The sequence below is a fragment of the Ochotona curzoniae genome, unplaced genomic scaffold (assembly GCF_017591425.1).
Source record: "Ochotona curzoniae isolate NIBS_2020 unplaced genomic scaffold, NIBS_Ocur_1.0 scaffold_1037, whole genome shotgun sequence".
NCBI lineage: Eukaryota > Metazoa > Chordata > Mammalia > Lagomorpha > Ochotonidae > Ochotona > Ochotona curzoniae.
In genome coordinates, this window is record NW_024467083.1 from 27504290 (window position 1) to 27530108 (window position 25819).

At 41.3% G+C, this 25819-nt stretch overlaps 1 protein-coding gene across 2 annotated transcripts; it reads right to left on the reverse strand.

Annotated features, from left to right (window-relative positions):
• Positions 1 to 25456, reverse strand: FMO5 (flavin containing dimethylaniline monoxygenase 5). 2 transcript variants are annotated; one of them, XM_040998848.1, is made up of 10 exons: positions 25429 to 25456; positions 25254 to 25305; positions 24816 to 24993; positions 19806 to 19994; positions 18418 to 18580; positions 17218 to 17360; positions 14176 to 14375; positions 10751 to 11103; positions 5498 to 5570; positions 1 to 2466 (listed from the first exon to the last, which is right to left on the reverse strand). In XM_040998848.1, the coding sequence occupies exons 3-10, from the start codon at positions 24948 to 24950 to the stop codon at positions 2121 to 2123; spliced, it is 1602 nt and encodes a 533-aa protein (XP_040854782.1). In that variant the 5' UTR covers positions 24951 to 24993; positions 25254 to 25305; positions 25429 to 25456; the 3' UTR covers positions 1 to 2120. The 2 variants fall into 2 exon arrangements, with proteins under 2 accessions (XP_040854782.1, XP_040854783.1); XM_040998849.1 differs by lacking the exon at positions 25429 to 25456 and having other exon boundaries at positions 25254 to 25321.
• Between the last annotated feature and the right edge of the window lie 363 nt (positions 25457 to 25819).

Below are 25819 nucleotides of genomic sequence, written 5' to 3' on the forward strand. Positions count from 1 at the left end.
AAACATAATTCTTTATTTTGAAAGATTTAAATTATAATGACAAGACAGAGTTCCCATATGCCCCACATCTCCTTTCCCTTATTATTACTCCCTTAAAATAATGTAGTATCCTTGTCATATCTATGAACCATACTGATACACTGTCATTAACCAAAATATATCTATTATTAACATTCCCTTGAAAGTGCTCTTTCTGTTCAGTATACCCTATTGTCCCACATTATCCTTAGATATCACGTCTCCTTCCTCTATAGTTTCTCACACTTCCCTTGTTTTGCGGACCTAGAGAGTTGAGATGATCAGGTATTTTGTAAATATTTCTCCACTTGGGTTTATCTGAAGGTTTTCTCCTGATCCCTTTAACAGAGGAAGACTACAGAGACAAAGCGACCTTTCCATCGAATCTTATCCGGAGTCCACCCTATCAGCATGACTCATTCGTATTCCCATAACCTTGATCACTCAAATGACAGGGTGCTTCTGCAATTGCTCCCCTGCAAGGTTATAAATTACTTGGAAATCTTCCAAATGGGAGATAGGTCTATGTCAGCCCGTTGACATATTTTTTTTCATTCATTTATATCATATAGACTCAGGAGGTTTTTAAACATATATTTTATATTAAAATTCAATAGTAAAATATTTCTTTTGTTGCTCAGATTATTCCAGCTTTGGCTTTGGGGACCACATTCAGATGGTCTCTTTGATAAGCTATTTCGTTTACTTTTTGAGTAATCCTTACTCTCTGGCACTACTCTCTACTACTACTACTACTACTATATAGTTAGTTTACAAAATATACTTGAGAAAATCATACAACCATTTCATATGGCTACAGGAACAGGAATAGCAGTATACATGTATAAGTGCACATTTGTTCCCATTCCTCAGTAACTAGGGCTTAGTGTCTCGAGTTGCTCTACCTTCCATTTCCTATTCATATCTTACTGATACTTTGGTTTGGAAATTAACCAGAAATTTTCTTGTAACCTTACATATTTTAAGAATGAGAGTGTCAATTAATTCATAAACAAGCTAAAAGAGCATCACATTTCTGTGTTAAAAGAAATTAAAGAGACCTTCTGTTTACTTTTGCACTAGAGTAATCTGCAGATTTAAATACTAAATCTGTTTCAACACATGATAAATATCCAGTATCACAGGGATTAGAGAAGGAAAAAAGCCTTAAAAGTAATACAAGTTCTTAGTTTTCCAATTGTCAGAAATTATTGCCAAAGGTAAAATAGGCAAAATGGCTGACAACCATCCAAATAGTTAAATGATTAGGATGAAGTTCTTGTATTCTTCTTTATGTTTTTTATGTATTTGTATTAGGAAAGATAATAATTCCTAATGCTATTCTTTGAATTATTAAAAATATATCCTCTGTTAAATAATAGGCAGCAATCCAAAAACTTGTCTATCTTGCCCAAGCCTGCTCCATCTTATACCTTTCTTCGTGGTTTCAGCGTCCCTGAGAGCTAACATTGAATTATCATCTCTGTGAAGAAAGAACAAAACTTCTACAGGTAAGAAACCATATTCAGCATCAGTACCAGAGGGAAGCCTAAATCCCTGCTTTCCACTTCATTTGTTCTGTTTCTCAGTTCTCTGTGGTGCGACCGAGGTCAGCTGGCCTAAGCAGACTACTTCCACATTTAGTTAATCTCAAGTCTAATTTAACACATAAATGATCTCTTCTGCTACTTATTAATTAAACTCCATGGAGGAAAAGGAAAAGAAATTGGAGCTAGGGGAGATAAGTCGCTTTTGTAGATCACACTACTACAACCATTAACAGCTAGTTCTCCTATTTCCCAAGATAAAGTCTTGTTGGATTCTCAGATATGGGAACTGATAGATCAGAAAAGATAAGATAGCCGCTGTAAAAAATCCAAATTCTCAACCAATCTGACCCAGTTTGCAGATGCCATATTATTAGCATGGTTTGCGAACCTAGAAAGTTGAAGGAAAAATGAAGAGAGGGATAATGCTTTCCAAAGAGAAATACTAGCAGAATTCTGGCAATTTGAAACAGGGAGGTCTTTGATCTTGTCAAATTCTGAAGGCATCTCTGTGTTAGCTTCTCAAGGAAAACTGGTGCAATGACAAAGTAATGGCTAAAAATAACCCAAAATGATAGCAAAGAAAGCAACAGCTAGCACCAACTTGCCCACTGTCATTGCTGAAGTTGCGGAATTACTTCTGTCAACTGCTCTTGTCATCAAAGGCTTCCTGATACGATCCTCCATGGTGAGGATAGCTTTTCGAGCCCCAGCCCATTTTCCAGGGCCCTGCAAACGATAGTGGATTGGCGTACAGGGTCCCACAAACAATTTTAATGCCAGCTTGGGGTCAGTGAAGGCCAGGGAGAGCAGATTAGGCCTGACCCCCAAAAAACCAGCAATTTCTTCCATGGTGTCTATGTAGTCTCCCTGAATAGTATGGCGTTGGCTCTCCACATACCTAAAGTAGAAAGGGCAGAAACCATAGCTTGTTAACAAGTCAGTCATTCAATCAGTGCTTTTTATTGGCTCAGTACCAAGCTAGGATCAGTGGTAAAAACGATGGAAAACAATGACAAGACATTGTCACTGTCCTTAATGAGGTTGTCATTTCCTGGATGAGAAAAGACAATGTACATGGAACAACAAAGAATAAATACTTGGTGAATTATGTGATTTTAGATTACTCAGTAGAAATTTAGACAAGGAGCAGTTAAAGGAGATCTGTAATAGGTACTTAGAGGATATAACAGAAGCAGATGAGAACACAGAGGAAAGGAGTACAAGTTACGGAGCAGCAGAGTGAGAGCGCCAGGCAGCAGTGGACGGAGAGTATCTGTGGGCACCATGTCCAGTGAAGGAGGCATAGTGTGGAAAATGAGAGCAGGTGTTGGCAGATCCAAGAGGTCTTCCTACAGTGGACTCTGATGTTGTCAGAAAAACACTCACTCTAAAATTCTCAATTATTTTATGAAGGCATTAGTGACAGGATTTACAGAATAGGGTGAATTTCAGGGTGAGTATGAATTTCAGGGTGAATATGAATTTGTAATTCTGAAAAAACAAGGGAGGATGACTTTGCCACAGTAGGAAGTAGCCCTCCAAATGGAGCCAAATGCAATGACTGCACCAAGTACAGAATGGAAGAGTTTAAAAGACTTTTGGGGGCGGGGAATGTGGTTCAGATGTTTCATTCTGTTAACTCCCAGCTCCCAGCTTCAGTCTGGCTTAGCCCTGGCCCTAAAAACAAACAAACAAACAAAAACTAAAAGCATTTTTTTCTGGGAAAATTTCTGTTTCTGTGCGGAAGAAGTGGGATTTGGAGAGCTAATGGAAGACTTTCACTTTTACTACTTTTTTTTCTATATATTTTTACTTGAAAGGCAGATTTTACAGAGAAGGAAAGACACACAGACACAGAGAGAGAGAGAAAGAGAGAGAGGTCCTCCGTCTGCTGGCTTACTCCCTAAACAGTTGTAGCAGCCAGACTGAGCTAATGCAAAGCCAGGAGCCAGGAGCTTCTTCCCGATCTCTCACTTAGGTACAGGGGCCCAAGGATTTGGGTCAGCCTCTGCTACCTTCCCAGTCCGCAAGCAAGGAGTTGGATCAGAAATGAAGCAGCTGGGGCATGAACCACCACTCACGTGGGATGAGGATTAGCCTGCTGAGCCACATCATAACTTTCACTTTCTATACTGAAAGAACAGTGGGCCCAAAAGGAAGTAAGAGAAAGTTAAGTGATTGAGACTGAGAAATCAAAAACCATGTATAGAAAAAAAAATACATAAGATGAATATGAAGTAGAACTGGAGAGATGGAATTCCAGAGGAAGTGATAGATGGTCAAGCAGGAATGTACTGGAGTGGATTACAGTTTAGAAGAGAGGAAGAAATGGCAACTTTCTGTTAGGGAGGGAGGGAGGTTACGTTGGCTCAGGTGTTGGGAGCCATGCATGTATGTGTTCTATGGTATTGGACCATAAGCTGTAGAATTCATGAAGGCTTGACAAGCCGTAGAATTCATGAAGGCTTGACAGAGCACCTGCTTGTGAGTTTGTTATGAGGATGAGATAACCTCCCTGCACGTGAAACACTTGCTCTGTATATACCCTCAGTTAAAGTGATAGTTCCTGGGGACTGCTCACAGTCAGAAGGTGTAGTTAGGCAAAAACTAAGCCAAAGGAAGAAGAAAGTTGAAGGATGACAGATGAGTGACAAGAAGGGACACACGCACTCCGAGAGGGAAGGGATGCTTAAAGGGGTTAAGCTCAGTAGAGGCAGAAAGGCAAAAGAGGCCAGTCATGGGTGACCCCCCAGTTTCAGGGGTGACTGTAAGTTCTGAGACAGGGGCTTACAAGGGAGCAAATGGTGACACCTTAGGGCACAAGATGTGGAAATTTTGCCACAGATGTTTGCCAGTGAAATACAGGAGAAAATAGAAGTACCTGGGGAGGATGCTAAATAAAAACATTTTCTCTTCTTCCTCCAAGATAGGGGAATATATGTTGATACCATCACCCATTAATGACCTCTATGGGTCCAGAATGATCAGTTTCAGCCTTATACAAAGAGAACCACCCTGTAACTGCTCTCAGATACTGAAGTTCAAGCTGCTGCATTACAAGGCACTAAGCAGCTGGCTGATGGTATTGCCTTCCCAATTTATGTGCACCTAGGGGTAGTGTCACATGATTATAGCCAGCCAAATGGCCACCTCAGATTGATAAAACTACCTGCAGACCTGGAATTCAGGCATATCTGCCCCATTAGCTCATTGCCACTGGTCCTTCCTTGGGCAGCTCTACTAACATTCTAAACACACACACACACACACACACACACACACACACACACACACACACACACACACACCATGGCTGATGTTCTCTCTATGTTCTCTCTCTTTCTCCTACTCACGTTTTTGTTTAGGGCCAAACACCTTTTCTTACCTTTTAAAAAAGCATCCTCTGCTTTGTTACCCATTTTGAAATCATCAGTGCTATTGTCCCATTCTAGGTTCACAAAATATTATTCTCTTTTCCACCAAAATACAATCTAAATCCTTAAACTAACACAAGGAAGCTAAAAACAGTCTAATGTAGTCTTTTTTTAAGACATAGAAAGAGACACAGAGGTCTACTGTGTGTCCATCTACTCCAACCACTGGCCCACTCTCCAGATGGCTGCAATAGCCAGGGTTGGGCCAGGCAGAAGCCAGAAATAAGGAGCTCCATCCAGGTCTCCCACATGGATGGCAGGTGCCTAAACACCTGAGGCATCATCTGCTACTTTTTCCAGGTCATTAATAGGAAGCTGGATTGTAAGTGGAGCAGCTGGTAAACAAATCAGCATCCATGTGAGTTGCTGGTGCCACAGGCAGTGACTTTACCCATTACACCACATTGCTGGCCCCACTAATAAAAATTTTGAAGGGGAAAAACAAATAGAAAAAGTGTCCAGGGAAATTAAAAAGATCCGAGAAGGATTTCTTACCTTTTTGCCATTTTCTCTTGACTTTCAGTTATGTCTGCCATCATTTCGCTTTGTGAAGGTAATGTCTTTAGCCCTAAAGAGAAAAAAATAAAATTGTAAATATAAAATTACCACAGTGGAAACAGCAATCCTTATTAACAATGACTATGCTATAGAGAATTCAGAGAACTAGAGGATTATTTTCTGAACTCAAGAAGATTTCAGTTCACTTAATTACTTACCTACCGCAATGTACTGATGTAAAAATCTGTAGCTTAATATATTCTAGTTTGTCTTAAAGAAAAAAAAAAAGGTTTACTTATTTTTATTGGAAAGGCAGATCAGATTTATGGAGAGAAGGAGAGACGCAGAGAAAGGTCTTCCATCCACTGGCTTACTCCTCAAGTGGCCACAACAGCTAGAGCTGAGCCAATCTGAAGCCACGAACCAGGATCTTCCTCCAGGTTCCTCATATGTGTACAGGATCCCAAGGGTTTGGGCTTTCCTCTATTGTTTTCCCAGGTCATCAGCAGGGATTGGATGGGAAATGGAGCAGCTGGGATATGAACTGGTGCCGAGATGGGCTCCTTGGATTTCCAAGGCGAAGATTTAGCTACTGAAACATCATGCAGGGTCCCCTAGTTTATCCTCAAAAGATACTTCTCTTCAGCTCTGCCCTCCAACGGATATCTGCCTCTTCAATAACATACTTTTCCTAATGAGAAATAGAACATGGACATGAATATATCATAAATGACCTTCAAGGTATATGGAAAATTAAGTACAAAGACCTGGGGAATGAGGAGACATCTCTACCTGTACTCTTGATAACACAGAGACTTTATATCCTAGGCAGAGGAGAAAATAAAAGCAGGCTGCTAATCACCTTGCATGCAAAGTCCTAGAGAAGATAAGCCTCACCTTCCAAATAGGGGAAAGGCCAGGGTCAAGTCTTATTACCTAATCTTGACAAACAAATTTAAGTACCATTACGTAAACAATTCCAATAGTAGGAATTTAACCCTAAGGAATTTAACCCTTCTGGCTAGCCAGAAGGAAACTGATATTTAGGTCAATATAAACAACTATAAACTTTAATAATTAGATATCCAGGCCGTATACCACTTAGAAAACTACCCTGAGCAAGTCCTAAGGTGTTATTCCAAGACATTCTGGAATTTCGGGTTTCTAGATGGAAGTATTTCTTACCTAACTCAAGCCTTCTCATCATGGACACATTAATCAAGTGATTATCTCATCCCTCCTGAAATACCTTTGGTGATGAAGATCTCATTTCCTTCTGAGAAGATACAGTTGTTTGACTACTTACTGGACTGTTATTTAGCTTGACCTGAAAATCTGCACCTATGCAACTTGCATCATTGGTCTTAGATCTGCCTGCCACAGAGTTAATTTTAATATACGTAAGCCCTTGAAAAATGTCTAAAACAACTGTCACAACACCCTTCAGTCTCTCATTAGGAGACTTAACAGCTCAAGTTCCCCATAGAAGGAGTTTCATACACTGTCAACTCTTCTGGGCATGCTTAAGTCATTATGATGGTGGATCCCGCTTATAAATGTAAGACTTGAAATTCAGCACTCGGAAATAGCATGCTGGATTTTTCCATGTGTGTTTCCATTGAATCCATATGAATTTTATTTATTATTGCCATCAAACAGGAAACACTGAAACGCTGCATTTGAGATTAATCACAGATCTCTTAGAATGTTAAAAATCAATACATTTTCAGAGTTCCAAATTCTGAATCTCATAGTACAATTATAGGTTTCTTCCTCCATAACATTTCTAACTAATAGCAGTTAAATTTATAATTGTACTATGAGATTCAGAACAGCCCATTAAAAAATTCCTATTATCACTTGCAGAGGATATCTGGCACCACAACAGAGGACAGAACTAATCGATCAACTACCCCTGCCATATGTTGGCAGTGAAAAACTGGGCAAACGGAGACTCTAAGATGTACTATGTCAATCAGTGGATTCTGCAGCGACTTCATCGGGCTTGGAATGGCGAGATTGGCAGCAACTCAGAACTGTTGAACTATCAAAACCACTTGAGCAAGACCCTCGGAGCATGCCCCACATCAGGGACCTGGGATGGGTGGGAGGTTGGGTGGGGTTTCTCCCTTTATCTCCCTATTTACCCCAGATACAGAAAAAGAAGAGAATGTGGAAATAATAGTCTTACCCACTTTTCTGTAGCCTTTGAACCTTTGTGCCCTAATTAACCATGTGAAGATTGTCAAAAATAAAGAAAAAAATTCTTATTATCTAGATACATGTACAGTATCAGATACTGCAGTCCTAGTAACTCATTAATCTGTCTTTAATAGTGTTTCCTTGATGGGTACATATAATCTTTACTATGTTATCTCCTTGTCCTTTGCATCTTGCTCCCTGTTTTGAATTCTCAATTTAAATAGAAGGCCAGAGTCTCATGGCAAGTGCTTCTCTCCTATCCCCAGCATGCATTCTGTGATCAAATCCTTTCAAATTTGCCTATGAAATTTCAGTTGAGTTTCTCTCTGTCCCTTAATTATTACATTGGCTTAAGCATTCATGAAGTCTTCCTCAGACTCTGACCACAGACTTTTACTAGCTGATTGCATGCTTCTCTAATGCAGTGTCTAAGTTGCACATCTGTTTTCCAGTTAAAATCTTCCCATTGGGGCTGGCATTGTAGCTAGTGAAACTGCTACCTGCAATACCATCCCATGTGGATATCTGGAGAGAGCAACAGAAGATAGCACAAGTGCTTGGGTCCTTGCACCACATGGGAGACCTTGATGAAACTCTTGGCTTCAGCCTGACTCAGCCCCAGCTGTTGCAGCCATCTGGGGAGTGAACCAGTGGATGGAAGAGCTCTCTCTTTGCCTCTCCATATACGTGTGTATGTATTCACACATATATGTACGAAATGTTGCCTTTCAAATAAACGAATGTTTAGAAAAAAACATTCAGTGATTCTCTATAGCTTATATTAAATGCAAGCTTCCTGCATGGCACCCGGAGATATTTTCTTTCTTCATGTAAAGATTCATGTATTTATTTGAATGACAAAGTGACAGGAAGCAGGAAAGCCAGAGACAGACGGGTCTTGTATCTGATGGTTTACTCCCTCAAATGGCCACAAAAGTTGGGTCTGAGCCAGGCTATAGGCAGAGGCTTGAAACTCCATCCAGGTCTCCCACTTGGGTGGCAGCAAGCCAAGCATTTGAGCCATCTTCTCTTTTCTCAGGCACATTAGCAAGGAGCTTGTTTCAAAGTGCAACAGCTGGGCCTCAAACCAGCTTTCTGATAATGTGATGTCAGCATCACACACAGCAACTAAACCCAGTCCTCTTAACAGCCCTCCAAGATTTGTCTTGCTATCTTCTTCATGACTATCTCTAGCTTCATTTTCTTTAATTCTTATAACATTTTATTTTTTCAGCATTCGGGACAACATGCAGATCCCAGAGCTGATTTTGTTCTGTCATTTGTTTTTCTCTAACTTTACGTAAATATTAGTGATTTCCCTCTCTCTTATGGTCAGGATTTCCTTGTCCGTTCTTAAACCAAATGTAGCTCTGGCTGAGAATGGTGTACATAGTGCCACGGCCCCCAAGGCAGCTCCTCTCCCTTGCTATTGAGGATACAGGAAGCGTCTGCAGAATGAACAAAAACATTAATAGTCTACTTCTCTGTCTAACTTGACTCTGAGTTCCATCAACACAAGGATTTTCTGGTTCATTGTATTTCCCATCTCACTACCCACAGAGGGCCTGGTATGTGCTGAGAGGTCAGTAAAGGGGAGCTGATTTTCTGTTAATCCTGGCCTGCTCCAGCGCATTTCAGCATGTTAGGAGAGAGGGCTGTCACTCTCCCAGTGCAATCCAGCCTTTCACAATACTGGAAATGGCCTAGATAGTTAATCAGCTGAGATCTCCTGATAAGAAGTTACAGTTATATAATGTACATTCACCCAAGGCTAACAGGTATTTGTTTGAACAAAATGTTGTTAAACTCTCCTCTGTGTGCTTGGTATTGGTTTAGGCTTAGAACACAAAATAAAACAAACATGATTCTTCAACATTTCAGAAGCAGTTCTTTCCATCTTAAAATGATACTGGTTTGGGCCCAGCGCGATGACACAGTGGTTAAGGTCCTCTCCTTGCACGCCCGGGATCCCATATGGGCGCCGGTTCTAGTCCCAGCAGCCCGACTTCCCATCCAGCTCCCTGCCTGTGGCCCGGGAAAGCAGTCAAGGACGGCCCAAAGCTTTGGGACCCTGCACCCGCGTGGGAGACCTGGAAGAGGCTCCTGGTTTCAGACAGGCATAGCATCGGCCGTTGCGCTCACTTGGGGAATGAATCATCGGACGGAAGATCTCCCTCTCTGTCTCTCCTCTCTGTATATCCGCCTTTCCAATAAAAAAAAAAAAATGATACTGGTTTATAGGAAAAGGTTTAAAATTTTGTGTGCTATTAAGATAGCCCCCAAGATATCACTCCTGGGTGCAGTTCAACTGTTCGATCTTTCCATATGCATCTGCTCTGATATCTGAAGGGAACTCTCTTACTTCCTCTACACTTGTTTTCTCCAGTTAAACCTCTCTAGCTCTTGTAGCTGTACTTAAAATGTGCTTTCCTTCCTTTTTTTAAAAATGTGTTTTTAAATCCTTTAAATCATTCTTATCACTCTCCTTACTTAATGCACTCCAGAAATTTCACATATAAAATTTGCCTTGAGGTGTGGCCTAATTTCAAAACTTATAATGTGCAATGCATTATCATTATTTAAAATAAGGCTAAATTTAACTAAGATTTTTGGAAGTCATGTATTCTAGTAATTCATATTGAGCTTTTTGTCTCAAACTCCAGGAATAAAGTGGGAAATAAGAAGATCTAATAGGCTGACTATTCTACATTCTAAACTAGACTCCTACCTGGTGTCAATTTTTAGCTGAAGTCAAGTCAGGCCATTTATGTATCTGACTTTATCAGTAGTAAAAGACAAATATATACCAGTTGTATAAAATCATCTACAGAGTTGAGGTCACAGCACACCTAGTTTGGAATAATGTGTGAGATGATCTTGTTTAATATTCATGGTTATAAATTATTACTCTGAAATCACTCAAGAGTAAATTATATATGCTGACTTTGTACCAGTCACTATCATATACTATCTTGAGTTGTTTAAAAGGAAGTACACACACATACAGAGTTCAACATACTACTAGTTCAGTCAATTTTGCACACTTACCTTTAAACACTTGAGTGGCCCAACGTGCTTGCAGCTCTGAAATAGGCATAATGGCTCCCAAGGGCTGGATCAAGCCTATCATTGCAAGAGTTGGCCTTTCCAGGTTAGGGGGGAAGACCTTCTTATACAGAGACACCTTGTTTTTGACCACTTTAACAGAGTCTTCAAGAAAAGGAAAGGAAAAACTATAGCCTGTAGCAAAAATAACAGCATCAATGTCATCCTCCCTGGAGCCATCCTCAAATATGGCAGCTGTTTCAGTGAATTCCTTCACATTCCCTTTTATCTTGACAAAGCCAGAAATGATGCGGTTTGGCAGGTCATCATTTATTGTTGGATGTTGACTGAGAACTCTGTGAAGTGGTGATACAGTCCAAGAGAAGGAGAGATGCGAGTGAGAGAGAGAGGGAGAAAGAGACAGAGGAATGGGAGATGGGGTGGGGAGAGGAGAGAGGAAAAAGAGAGAGAGGAGTCAGTACCACGTAGGCAAAATTCTACATCGATGAAGATGGCCAATGGCCTCCCCCCTCAGTTCATAAATAAAATTCTAAACAGTCCTAAATGCACCAGCTTGGTACGCATCAGGATCTAAGAACAGAAGTTAGACCCTGGACCACTGAAAGGAAGGATGTTGGACTAGTGAAGGAAGGAGAGTGTCACTTAAGGAGTAGTACCCTTGTGGTTTCTCAGGTAACAGTTATACTATAGGCCAGTGGTTTTTATCCATGTATCAAGAAACCTGGTAGAACTAAACTATCAACATGTTTGGTCTCATTTTAGTTCCAAAGGTGCAAGGAACATCATTTTCCAGGCTGTGCAACACAGTCCATGCACATGATAATTTTCAGTTCATAAATTGCTTTTCCACTCATTAACTTATTTAGCCCTCATGTATTGCTGTGAAGTAGGCAGACAGTTGTCATTAGGTCTTACAGATGAGGCAGCAGAAGCTTACGGAAGTTAAGTGACTTGCTCAGTGATACACACCTAGGGCTTTAGAATTTTTATAACAAGTTTTGTATGCACTCATTTAAGATATGTTGGGCCTGACAGTAGCATACCAGATTTAATATAGGATAGGAATACAACTAAATGAATAAAATTAGTTAAGTCCCCAGTATTTTGGATTTTTCTAATAGGTTGCCTTAACTCCTGACTCCTAAATTAATCAGCTCTGAGAAACCTTAGCCCATTATCCTCAGTCAGAGCTAACTTAGCTTTAGGAATGTTTTATGTCTAAACAACTTAATGCTTTGCTAGATGTAGCTGTGCTTTGGTTATAAGCTTTAGTCAGATTCATTATTCTTTCCAAACTCATGACCATGTCCTTCTTTCTATACCTTCTCACTTTTACTAACTGGACCACCATCTACCAAGATGCCTAAGTCACAAAACTGAAAGTCTCATATCTGATTCCCAAGCCTTTCCCCTTTATCCTCTTAACATCCTCAGAATAATTTTATCTACTCCCTCTCTTGACTGCTGGCTTTCCTCATTCTCCTTTTATACGAATTTTGAAATGGTCATTCTGAAATGTATTTGTTATTACATCTCTCACTCTTTTAGATCTTCGAATACATTTGTGCTGTGTTTAGTCCAAACGTTTTGTTAAGCAAAGCATGCAAAGGTTTTTATGCCCAATTAAACTAGAGCTGCAGTCAGTCACTCAAACCTTTGTCACTAGTCCAGCCAGACTATGTGCAACTCCCATAGCATAAGGCCCTTTTATACTATGCCAAGACTTTGCCCTTAAAGTAATCCTTCCCTGCCCTTTGGTCTTGGCTTACTCCTACTATTCCATAAAGCCTCTCTTCTGCAACCAGAAAAGCCCTGCATATTAAAATAATTGAGGGAAATGTTGGGAAATACAGATTTCCATTATCACCCCCAATGATTCATTTCACAGAAAAAAATGTCTTTTTAAAATGGAATAACTTAGTAGTTATCCAAACAATACACTGCATCATTAACATGGATAAACTGATATCAAGTGGTTCCTGATGTGACTCACCAGATAGTATCTAACCTTAACACAACAAAGGAAAACTACTACGTAAGTCCAAATTGAAAGACTGTCTTCAGAAGAGTGCCTTCAAAAACCTATTGGATTCCTAATAAGAAAAGTTCATGTCCAAAAAGAAAAAAGAAAAGAAAAGAAAAAGAAAAAGAGTGGAGAATTATTTCAGACTAAGAGAGAAGAAAAGGACACAGCAACTAAATACAATAGTGTTAGTGGTAAGTGATAGGGTCCTGAATTTAAGAAAAAACTATGAAGAATATTATTCGAGAAAACTGTTCAATTTGAACATGCTAATATATTAGATGATATATTTTACCAGTGTTAAATTTCCCAAGTGTTACAATTGCATTATGAGTATGTAGAAGAATGCACTCTTTCTTAGGCTACTGAATGCTGAAATATTTAGGGAAAACTATCTTAATCATTGTGACATATTCTCAAATGGCTCAGAAAAAATTGTACTTACCTTTGTACATATATGGGCTATGTACGTGCACATCAGATCTACACATAGAATAAAGTGTAAATGTACATATAGAGTGAGGTGTATCCAGGTAAGAGGTAAATAAGTTTTCTCTGTACTACTTTTGTGAACCTTTCTATAAATACGAGCATTTTTAAAATTAAAAATGTAGGCAGGAAAAAGCATTTAAAACCAGTCCCTAGGAATATTTTCACCATTAATCTTCCCGGCTGTGGGAGGACTCTATCCTTTATACTGCCACAGAATTCTAAATATTTCTTCATCATTTTCTATTATATTTTCTTATCTTTATCTAAGATAAGATCCATTTCTCAAGTTTGCTGTTAGCTGCTTGTGTTGACCTTGTTTTAATTACTTTGCTTTCCTTGAGACTCACTTTTTATATGTGTAGTATGTAAACCAAAAATAGATTAAAAAAACATCAACCTATTGGATTATGGTGACCTTAAATGAACTAATTGATATAAATCATTTAGCACTGAATTTTACAAAATAAGTCCTCAAAGAGGTAAGTTGTTTTTATTTGAGTCAGTATTACAATTGTATCCTTTCTCTCTCTGTTTCATGCCCTTTATAATGCCTGGCTGTAACAAATGCTCACTGCTTTTGCAATGAATGAATGCATACATGAATGAATGATGATGTACTATCATTCTGTTGTTGAGCATCATGCAAAAACATCTGATTCTGGGGAGAATGAGAAAATGGTTCATGCCAAGGAGAATTGTAGAAACACACAGACTAGCAGGTCTTAGACTTCTTAGGGGGGAGGGTAGCCCTCAGGCTCCCAATTGGTGTAATTCAGATTCCATCGGCTTTACTAACATGCAGGTTCTTCTAGCTCTAATATTCACCTGCAGAAACAGTCCTTATTCCTGTACTTTGGCCATTAACCACCCCAGCTTCATCCTGAAAACGTACCTGTGTTTAGGCTTCAGGCCAAACAATGTGTGATCAAACCTTTGGTTCAACATTCTTTCAAGATACAAATTTGAAAAGTGTTCACCACAAATCTTCTTTAAAAATTGGGCAAGTCGAGAAGAGAGCAATATGTCAATAGGATATCCATGGTCCCCTACACGATTCATGACCCAAGACCCTCTCCTGGTACTGAGGAAAACCTGGGAACAGAGAACAGATGGAATGTTTTTGTCAGTCTGGCTTATAAACCTTCAAAAGCACCCCTGTGTTTATCAAGAGTAAGTTCATGCGTTAGTCCTGACTTTTAGTACCTGTATAGTCTTTATTTTCCTGACATTTTCCTTCCCTAAGAATAAGCTTACAATTAAGTTAGTGGATGCTCTCCCCAAGAGTATGTCTTGCTCTGACCTTCCATTGCCATTTGGTTAATGCCACTGCACTGCCTGAAGCCCTTTCTTCTCTTCATTCCCCCAAGCCTATTTACTTTTATGATCTGGATAAGATCTACTTCCTGCACAAAGACACCACTGACAATTCATGCTAACAACTTTCTCTTTACCCTCTGAACTTCTCTAGTACGTACCACTTGGACACACCTTCCAAGCCATGGAATAGTAAAACTGAAAGCAAGTGGAGACCATTTACTTCAAAATTGACATAGATTGCATTATTACCCCAAAGTCCTGTCATTCTTATGCTGATACCACGCTTTATACACTAAGTTCCTGATTCTTCAGTGTGGGAAGTCTAAACTCCCCAGCAGGTCATCGCTTCAATATGTGACCTGTCAATCATTGTGCTAGCTCCTTTATATTCTTATTTATGCAACACAACAACCTCTAGAGGAACGTACTGCTATCACCATTTTATGGGTGCCAGAGGGAGCATGGGCATCTGGCAGAGGGAGCATGGGCATCTGGCTCAAGATTGTACTTATGGCTGTTTCTAAGATCATGCTTAAGAAATTTTTCATTAATTGTTAATAGGAAAAGAAATAATATAGTTAGTAGGACAACAGGAAGTTGGAGTTTCTGTGTCTTCTACAGGAGGAAGTCCATGTTCAGAGATCATCAGAGTTTGATATTCGGTTATGTGGCGGAAGCACAGGTGTCTGGAATGATCCCCAGAGCTGTCAGATATTGAGCATGGTCTTTTGTCTAAGATGTCATGTAGTAAACTAGTCTTCCTCTAGAGGAATAATCCTGTCCTTTACTCCTGTATCCTCTCCAGTGGTAACCTTAAGTGAATCACAAATACTTTTATATGTTTAATTTAAAGAACATGCATAGTCTAGGGACCCCACAGTTTTATGTCCAAGCTATGTAACTTGTAATGAGTAATGTAAGTACATACAGACTAGCCAAAAGGTTTCCTGCTTATAAAATAGTAACAATAATGCACATAGAAGGCCAATATGATGAAGAATGAATGATTTTGTAGAAGATATGGTATATAGTAAAGACTTCATAAATGTTAAATGGTTATTTATGCTTCTTTTATTTTTCCTCATGATGCAGTTCCATAGATATAAGGATTTACCCCTCTACATCCCCTTCCTCTTCATTCTGTTTTTCCCATATTTTTACAATGGTAAAGTCCTTCAGTAACAGACACAAGTCCCACATTCTGCTATTTAAGTGAATCATGGCGTTGTAGGTACAGGCAATGTACCTTATTATTATTTCTTAAGAAAAACAGTAAGAAAATATGTTTAATCAAAATAATCCTAGATGAAAGCAGTCTTCTAAGAGAGGGATACTTTCTTTTCACAGGAGCATTTTGTGATAAGAATTAGACCAAAACTTCCTTGGTGAACTGTGAATGTATAGATCTAGCTAAATACAGTACTGTCGACATGCCCAGTGGAAAGCTAGAAGTTGGCCACTGAATTTCTTGGGCTTGCAGGAGTGGTGTGAGGCAATGCATGCCCCCAGGTTCTCTCACAGAAGCCGCTGCCTGGTCTCTGCCCAGTCTGTTTTCTTTGGCAGTCTCTAGTTATTCAGGGCAGGGAAGGCCTAGTATTCTGAGATGGTCACTGGATAAGCCAATAGTAATAATATTAAAGAAGGCTCTTGCATCTCCACTACCATAACACGACACAGGTGTTTACCTACTCTTTTCTGTGTAATTACTTCCTGGTAAGTGTTCAGTGAATTCACACTAAGTAGCAAATATAGTCTCATTTGTGGTTATACCTAGAGATAGTACAAGGAAAAAAGTATGATTTGGACTGAGTTGCTGGTTAAGGTTCACTTAATGAATTTAGGGCATGAAGTTTCCATTAAAAAAAAAAGGCTTACAGCATATCTGTGAAGCAAAGGTTTAAGTTATGGAAGAAATATTAGGCATTAACCTATGGCCAATAAAGATATGGATAACAAGATGTAATAACATGTCCTTTTTCAGGTATTTAGTTTGAAGATAACAATTTTGTTTTTACCTGTTCCAACTCTAAGATACAAAAGTCAAAACCCAAATCCAAGCGGACAGAAATCACTTTAGAGTGAATGTCCCTTGGTGTTTTCCTAACTGTATGCAAAGGTTAGCATACTGCTCGCCTGTGCTACAAGTGTGGATGCTCTCTATACTGACAGCTGCTATGTCATTCAGAAGATAAGTTTTCTTTTTCTTTAACCTCCTGCCATTTGGGGAGTGAAAGGAATATTCACCCCCACCTTCCGAGTGAGAAGTTTTCAATGAATGCAAGGGCCACACTCTGAACAGGGTACTCTAGCAACCTCTCCCAGCAAGCATTTGGTCTTCTTTGTAGCTAGAGGCATGCTCTGAAAAAATGCTGACTGTCAGCATGGCCATAAGCTCCAGTGCCTCAGTGTGAGGCCAACTGAATGCTGGAACACTAATTAGTCATCTTGGCTCTTCCCTTAGCAGTAGTCACAGTGTTGTCAACTGAGACGTGAAAACCAAGGCCTGCGTTTGCACTCATCCTGATGGCTCTGCGTAAATACATATGCTCTCTGGGAGATCTACTTCCTAGGTGACGGTGAAGCTGCAACAACTTAAAAATAATTTATTGATTCCAACCTGCTTAGCTGTGTGGCTGATCTCCACAGCCAGGTCCCCTCCAGAATTCCCAATGCCAATGATAATGACTCTTTTTCCTTTGAACTTCTCTGGGTTCTTATAGTCTCGGCTATGCATGTACTGTCCTTTGAACTTCTCAATCCCTGAAAGAGAAGGGGGAAATTTTATTTCGAGTGGATTCCTGCACTGGATATCATGAATCAGGTTACTTGGTTTCTAAGCAGTTGGAAGCTAACATCTATATTCTCCCTATACTTAAACAGCTCTCTTGTATTTCTGAATGTTTGTGTCCGTTTTCTGATCCAATAGTCTCAGTGTACAACTTTGGGGTTTCCTTGTCATAATTGGCTTTTCTAAATTTTATGTCACTCTCTGTGTGTCTCTGTCACTCTTTCTCTCTTTCTCTCTCTCCTTGTCTCTTAACTCAGGAGCTATTTGTACTGTGGATTTGTAGCCTCATAAATCTAAGCTGCCACAGAAAGCCCCCATTCTCTTGTCTGTTCACTCCCCCGATATCTATCCTTGTTGCAGTTACAGCACACATGGTGTTATGAGTGCTAAACCAGTAGTGGGGAACATCCCAGCCTGCAGGTCTATGAAATGGTTTGGTTTGACCCTGCCAAGGCAACTGCAGGTGGGACTTGAAGCTCAATAAGTCTACAGCAGGCTAATTTTTAAGCTGCTAATTTTGTTTGGCCCATGATTGTAAGTATCCAAGTGGCCCTTGGCAGAAAATATGTTCCCCATCCTTTGCTCTAGAGTATACATGGAATACACATTTTTTTTTCCAAAAATGAAAATCCCAAGACAGAGACTGAAATTAAGTTCTAATCTTTCATTTTTTCCTTAGGAACCCAGTATTTTCATTTGCTTCAATTGCTAAACAAAACAAAACCCTCATTTAACATAACCGCGATCAAGAATTCTCCATTCTTTCTTTTTATGCTTAGAAAAACCTAAGTTATAGTGAAACTAGATAGACAAGACCTCTGATTTCCTCTAATCTACAAAATGACTCTTTCTTTCTGCCATCCCCAATGGCAAACCATACAAAATACCCAGACATGTCTCAGGGGTGCATGTAGAAAATTAGGGTAAGTCTTATTTGATATGAATGCAGGAATTCCCCAGACCTCAGTCCTCTCATTTCTCAGGTAAGGGGCAAGGTTCAAGGGGCTTCCTCCAGGACAGGCTACTCACCAGGAAAGGTGTCCAGCGGCAGGTGAGCGGTGGTGTGATGGCCGCTACAAACCAAGACTCCATCAAAGACAGTCATCTCCTTTTTCCCTTCACACTCAGTGACCACCTCCCACTGACCAGAAGTGGAGAAATCAGGCCGTTTCTTCACACTGCACACAGTGGTCTGAAAAGGAAAGTGAGGACCACAGGGGACTGACCCCACAGCTTCTTTGATGTGATTCCTCTGTGCAGAGTGTCTCACAAAGGGTTAACATCGCAAGCACAAGGCTCTGGAGGGATATTTGATGTCCATATGCCATGTATGAGCTGTTGTGTGTTGGGCTTCTGGCCAACAGAAAAAAAACTTCCAGAGGGGGAACTCAACTTACTGAGTTCGCAGGCTAATCTACTCTCTACTGCTTGAAGAAAAGTACAAATTACGAGGTCTCTGTGTCCGTGCGCTGGCCACACTGGCACTCAGGGATAAAGCCTTGGCTTCCATGACACTTGCTGTCCTCAATGCTCATTCCTTCTCCAACCCTCTCACATCCTCTGATATCATCTTAATGATATCAACCTTGGCCATTGCAGGCATTCTGGGCGCAAATTAGGAGATGGGGGAGTGCTCTCTTTCTCACTTTTTCTCTTTGTTTGACTGTTAATACATAAATTTTTAATTTGATGTAGCAGAATAATTCCAAGGTAGAAAGTGTGGGCCATTTTTCCAGCTATCAGAAACTGCTGTTCCTTTGTAGTCAGAAAGTATGGAAAAATCATGAATGGTTTTAGAGCAGGAAGGGGACTTTGAAGTAATCTAGTACAATCTTAATACAAACAAGGAAATTCAGACCAACTGAAGCTGAAGAAATTGCCTGGCTAAGGTTGTAAGTGAGTAAATGATAGATCAGAGACTCAGAATTCAGATTTCTGTTTTTCACTTCAGGGTTTTTCCTCTACATAAGAATTCACATGTTTATCAATAACTTCCTGATAGTTACCTAAGTCCTTGTAATGACCACATCAAATAATATATCAGAAAGTATTTTAAAAAGTATAAAAGGGTGAGCAATGGAGCTGAGAGGCCAGAAGATTTTAAAGTGCCCACACTTATCAGTCCCCTTCTCTCACTGGAAAACAATTCTCCTTATCTGTTTCCTTGCAGTCAGATCTAACTGTGAAATGCAGGTAATGAAACACTCTGGCAGACGCTGCCTATATCAGCAGCCAAGTGAAAGACCTCTCCCTGAATATTTTCCAGGTCCCGAGTGGACTGCATGGAATCTGCCTGGACAGATTCGATCCATGTGCTTACCAAATCAATCATGTCAGATGTCAGTGCTGGTAACCAAAGCCACGTCATTTATTTACTTAACAATCTTCAACACAAAGACACCCATAGGCTTCCCTACCTTGAACTGAATATGCTTCAGAAGGCCAAATTCTTTGGCATACATCCTGAAATACTCCAGGACCTGGGAATTGTGCATGAAGTTGGGAAAATGATCTGGAATGGGGTAGTCACTGAAGCACATCATCTCCTTGGAGGTGTTGATGATCACGGACTTGTAGATGCTGGCCCTTCCTTCTTCGGGACTTTCCTGCAGTGAATACAATGGGAGGTTTCATGATTTAGAAACCATCGGTGAACATTTGAAAAACTATGGTGGGGCCCGGCAGCATGGCCTTGTGGCTAAAGTCCTTGCCTTGAACGCCCCAGGATCCCATATGGTGCCGGTTCTAACCCTGGCAGCTCCACTTCCCATCCAGCTCCCTCCTTGTGGCCTGGGAAAGCAGTCGAGGATGGCCCAAAGCTTTGGGACCCTGCACCCGTGTGGGATAACCGGAAGAAGTTCCTGGTTCTTGGCTTCGAACTGGCATAACATCAGCCATTACACTCACTTGGGGAGTGAATGATCGGACAGAAGATCTTCCTCTCTGTCTCTCCTCCTCTCTGTATATCTGACTTTCCGAAAATAAATAAATAAATCTTAAAAAAAAAAAAACTATGCTGGAAGAAATGCTAATGAGCTAATGAAAACAAAGTGCAGACACACACCATTTGCACATCCGCCCATGGTTTGTGCTGTCAGTGTGACTTGATTTTGAAATGATGCTGAATGACTTTCCAAGATTAACTGGTAAGTAGATCAGCAGCGTCTGGTGGGGTCTCCTAGAAAGCTCACTCTGGTGAAAGCCAGCTGCTGTGTAAGACATCTAGCTAACCTGAAACTACCCCTTTGGGAGGCAGCCCCACACAGCCACATGCAGAGAACGCTGCGAGATCAGCTATCCCAGCTGAAGTTCTAAACATAGGAACAAAGACCACATCAGCTGTCAGATCTCATCTGTCATCTGATTGCAATCATGTGAGAGTCTAGAGGACAGTTGCCCAGCAGAGTGGCAATCTTTTCAATATATACTTAGCAGCCAGTGTTGTGGCACAGGAAGTTAAACCAACACTTGCAACATTTGGATCCCATATTAGAGTGCCAGTTCAAGTCCCAGTGCTTCTTTCTCATCCAGCTCCCAGCCAATGTATCTGAGAAAGCAGAAGAAGATGGCCCAAGAGTTTGGATCCTTGCCACTCATGTGGGAGACCCTGATGGAGTTCATGGCTCCTGGCATCTACCTGGCCCAACCCCAGTTATTGTGGCTATTTTGGGAGTGAAACAACACATAGAAGATCCCTCTCTGTGCCTCTCCCCAACTGTTTGTCTCTATATACATAGCTCTTTCAAAATAAATACATCTTTTTACGTTTATTTAAACATTTTGCTTGTACATGAGGACATTTCTAGAGACAAATTAAGAAATAGCAGACACATTCTGGAATTAGGATGGGAGAGGGGAGAAGGGACCTATTCCCAACTCCCCATTTTTTTTTTTAAGATTTATTTCTTTTTTTGAAAAGACAGATCAGATTTACAAAGGGAAAGATCTTCCATCCACAGATTCACTTCCCAAATGGCTATAATAGCCAAGCTGAGCTGATCAAAAGCTAGGAACTTCTTCCATATCTCTCGTATGGGTTCAGGGTCCCAAGACTTTGGGATATTCTCTACTGCTATCCCAGCAGGAAGCTGGATGGGACATTAAGTAGCCAGGACTCAAACCCGTGCTCGTATGGACTCCTGGCACTTACAAAGTGAGGACTTAGCCACTGTGCCGGGCCCAACACCTGAATTTTATTTACTCAGCAGGTATTTTTAAAGTTCTTCTGTAATAAAATACTGTATTAGCTGCTGAAAAATATAGACCTATAATTACAGCTATCTTTGACATTACTCAATTATTTATATTCTTTTTCTAGTCTCTGTCACATCAAAATATTATCTTATGTCAATAAAAATCTTCAAGTCCTCCCAGCCACCTGATTGGATGCTAAGATAGGATGTTTCAACCATCAGCTTTACAGAGAAAGAGAAACAGAGTAGTGTTGGCTCAGCGCTGGTCAGATTTCAAAGTATACAGTTTCCAGCCACCAGTAAATAAATTAACCCACTACAAATTTTGTGCCATGCTTGTATTTTTGCCTAGAAACGAGAGTCACACTTTTGAGTGAATTTCATGTAAGAAAATAGAAAGCAGGAGAAATTGGGTTGGGTAATTGGAGTGGAAGGGACTGGATGCAATAGTAAGGCCAGAAGACAGGAGAAAAGAATCCCTTTTGGTGGGGGGAGGGTGGGAAGAGAGGGAAGAGGGGCGTGAGGATTGTTGGGTGTTCTGTTTCTATGTCAGATTCAGGAACCCACGCATGGGAACTCAATTTGAATTGTTATTTTCAATCTTGTCTGCAGATTAGAATCAGTTGGGGAGCTTTAAATAATTTCAATGCCTGGGTGCCACACACATCAGCCCCTCCGTTAACTGCACCCTCTGCAATGTGCAGACAGGTCTGAGCATGTGTAAGAGGGAGGACATAGCCTGAGAGAACACACAGCACTGGAGTTATCCCACTAACCTCAAAAGCCCTTTCCACATCCATTCTAGCTAGACTTCCAAATGCCTTGAGAGCAGGATCAGATAGTCTTGTGTATCTGTGTCTCAAACTGATCCAACATAATCTGAGGTCCCCAAGTGTTTGCTCTATACTGACACTGATTTTGAATTATGACTGCTGTGTCACGCTCATTTATGACCTGGGAAAGCTGGGTAGAGGCTACAGGGTGAGGATTCTAACTTATTTGAGTCTCAGGCCAATAAAACCATAAATATGTAGACATAGACTGACAACATGTTTGTTAAAGTTCCCCAGCTAATATTTTCAAAATGTAGCCAAAGCTTAGAACCATTACTCTCTTAAGAGTTTTTGCATCCATTTATTCTCTATTTTTTTTCCTATTTTTAAAGGGATTTACAAAATTTGCAGATTTTAAAAGACTAAGAGGATGTTTTCTACATATTTTTTTTGTTGTTTTTGTTGTTGGAAAGGCAGGTCATATTTACAGAGAGAAAGAGGGACAGAGAGGAAGATCTTCCATCCACTGATTCAATCCCCAAGTGACCACAACAGCCAGAGATGAGCCAATCAAAACCAGGAGCCAGGAGCTTCTTCCACATGGGTGCAGGGTCCCAAGGCTTTTGGGCCATCCTGTGCTGCTTTCCCAGGCCACAAACAGAGAGCAGGATGGGAAGTGGAACAGCTGGGATATGACCTGGCACCCATATGGGATCTCAGCAGTTGTAAGTTGAGGATTTAGCCATTGAGCCATCCTGCTGGGCCCTCCTACTTAATTTTATATCTCACATTTATGCTTAAAAACATTTCTTAAATATGCCACATAGTATATTACATTGTATTATTTTTCATGATATACATATACTTTTTTAATGTTTAGGATTTTTTTTAAAGATTCATTTTTATTGGAAAGGCAGATTTATACAGAGAAGGAGAGACAAAGTGAAAGATCTCCTGGTTCACTCCCCTATACACATACTTTCCAGCTTTATTTTGTGAATGTGCTTATCTGGTCAGCAGCATCTACATGACTTGGGGCTTGATAGAAATGCAGAATTTGGGCCCAGCAGGATGGCTCAACAGGCTAATCCTCAGCCTACCAGTGCCAGCATCTCATATGGAAGCCATTTCCAGTCCAGGTTACTCTTCTTGTAATCCAGCTCCCTGCCTGTGGCCTGGAAAAGCAGTCGAGGACGGCCCGAAGCCTTGGGATACTGCACCCGCGTGGGAGACCCAGAAGAGCTCCTGGCTCCTGGCTTCTGAACGACTCAGTTTCAGCCTTTGCAGCCATTTAGGGAGTGAACCAGTGCATGGAAGATCTCTCTCTCTCTCTGTAAATCTGATTTTCTAATAAAAAGCAATGAAATCTTAATAAAAGAGAAAAAAATGCAGAATCTTGGCACCACACCAGAGTAATGATTCTGAATGTACATTTTAGCTAAGTTTCTAGTGTTTCATGGACCTGTTAAAGTTGGAAAACTACTGCATAGGTATGCTTTAGGGTTTTTTTTTTTTTTTAAATCCAGGCTGACTGAAGGATATTAAAAATTGCTTTTCCAGTATCAAGTACTCACTAAATTCCCAGAATTTCCTAAGAGGTTTGTCATTTGCTAAAAATTACTTAGTTATTAGCTATGACAGAAAAGCAGAAAGGGAGAGAACTTTCATCAACTCGCTCACTCAGCTGGCCTCAACAGCCAGGGGTGGGCTAGGCTGAAGCCAGGTGCAGGAAGGTAAAGGCTCAAGCCCTTGGGTGTTCCCAGGCACTTTCATGGGAAGTTGGATCAGAAGCGGGGCAGCCAAGGTTCGACCTGCACTCCAGTTTAGGATGCTGCAGATTAACTTGTTGTGCCGCAACACTAGCAAACAAAAGCAGTTGCAGGTGCCCTCTTCCAAAGACAGAACTTTGGCCTTCTGAAAAGTTCCAAACAAACAAGGCTGTCAGACTCTGTTTTCTGTTCAAGGATTAGCACCCTGAAAGAACTGCAGAAGGTAAATCAGACTTTTTAAAAAAATGAAATATGTAATAAAGTTAGAGAAAACGGAAAGGGGGGAGTCCTGAGAAGAGCTGCTGACAGGTGCTTTTCAGCACATTCACCTGTGCGGACAGACGAGGCGCAGTCCTTCAAGATTATCTAGCCCTCCTTGTTTGATAGTGCTTGTTACTTTGTTACTCTTAATGAGTTTGCTCCTCTCTTCTCAGAAAGTAGCAAAAGCCGCTAAAGGAAAACGGTGCCTGTGTCATTTTCACAGAAAACAAGAAAACAAACACAGAATGTTGCAACCACCCATGTCCCACTTTGCTGCCAGTTCAGGCTCACAGGAACCTGTATTGCCACCTGCGAAGACACTAGCTGGCTCCACTCCTGCCAAGCCCGTCCTGTCGCCTGGTGCCGGGGAGAAAGTCTGCGGCTCCTCGTTGCAGAAGGAGCCCAGGGAACCAGGGCGCCGGCAGGTTTACCTCGAACCTCCAGAGCCCTCCGATGTCGTGGGATCTCTCAAAGCAGACAGGCTCCAAGCCCTCATCCAAACAGGTCTTGATGGAACACAGCCCGCTCGCTCCTGCCCCAATCACGGCGACTCTTTTCTTGGTCATGATCTCCCAGGAGTGTCACTTGGCTAGGTTTATGTCCCTTGTCCTAAAGAGGGAAAAACACGGCAAAACAACAACAACAAAAACAAACAAACAAACAAAAAAACCGGAAAACACGCATCAACCAACACGTTTTGAAGAAGACACTGGCCCCAGCAATCCGCCTCAAAGGCCGCAGGGAGAGGAACGTCTGCGGAAACTAGACTGTGTCGTCCTGTGGGAGTTGCTACGCTGGGCGCCCGGCAGCCTCCCGCCAGCAAGGTGCAAAGCTACGGGGCCCGCGCTGCGCCGCGCCCTGGACCTCACCGACTGCGCGAGGTCCTAACGCCGCGATCCGAGGAACGCTGGTGAGGCTTTACTGCGACCGAGTAAATATAAACAACGTAAAACCCCCAAAGCATCGGCCCACGGGGCGGAGCTTCCCGCTGCACCGCCTCCCGGCCAACGTCCTGCCCACCCTGTCCCTGAGCGCGAGGGAAACCTGGACTGCGTGCAGTTCCGGCAGAAGTGGAGGGTGCGACTCCTCGGATGCACCACCGCAGGTGCAGGCACTCTGATCGGCTCTCGCCCGACACTGAGCGGACTCGGGCTCCGTACAGTCCTCCGCTCAGCTGACCACTTCCTGGTCAGCCTTAAAGTGATTGACAACCCCAAAACAAAATAAGCCTTGGTCCCAACGCTTTTGTAGAAAGCTACGTTTCAAGGGATTTGATAGAACAAGTGACACCGAAGGACTGGTACCCAGGGTAGGAATGAGCCTTGTGTCAGAGAGCAAAGAGGAGTGGCGCTGTTTCCAGCCCGTGAGAGATCCCCGGAAGAGAGCCAGCGAGGTGGCCCAACAGCCAATCCTCCACCTGCAATTGCTGGCAGTC

What these genes read in the sequence shown, in the direction of transcription:
- FMO5 (XM_040998848.1), bottom strand. Translation starts at nt 24,950, where the DNA reads ATGACCAAGAAAAGAGTCGCCGTGATTGGGGCAGGAGCGAGCGGGCTG. An exon ending in GAGGGCTCTGGAGGTTCGAG is followed by an intron (nt 19,995 to 24,815) that starts GTAAACCTGCCG and finishes TATTCACTGCAG; the next exon opens with GAAAGTCCCGAAGAAGGAAG. An exon ending in GCCGCTGGACACCTTTCCTG is followed by an intron (nt 17,361 to 18,417) that starts GTGAGTAGCCTG and finishes CTTCTCTTTCAG; the next exon opens with GGATTGAGAAGTTCAAAGGA.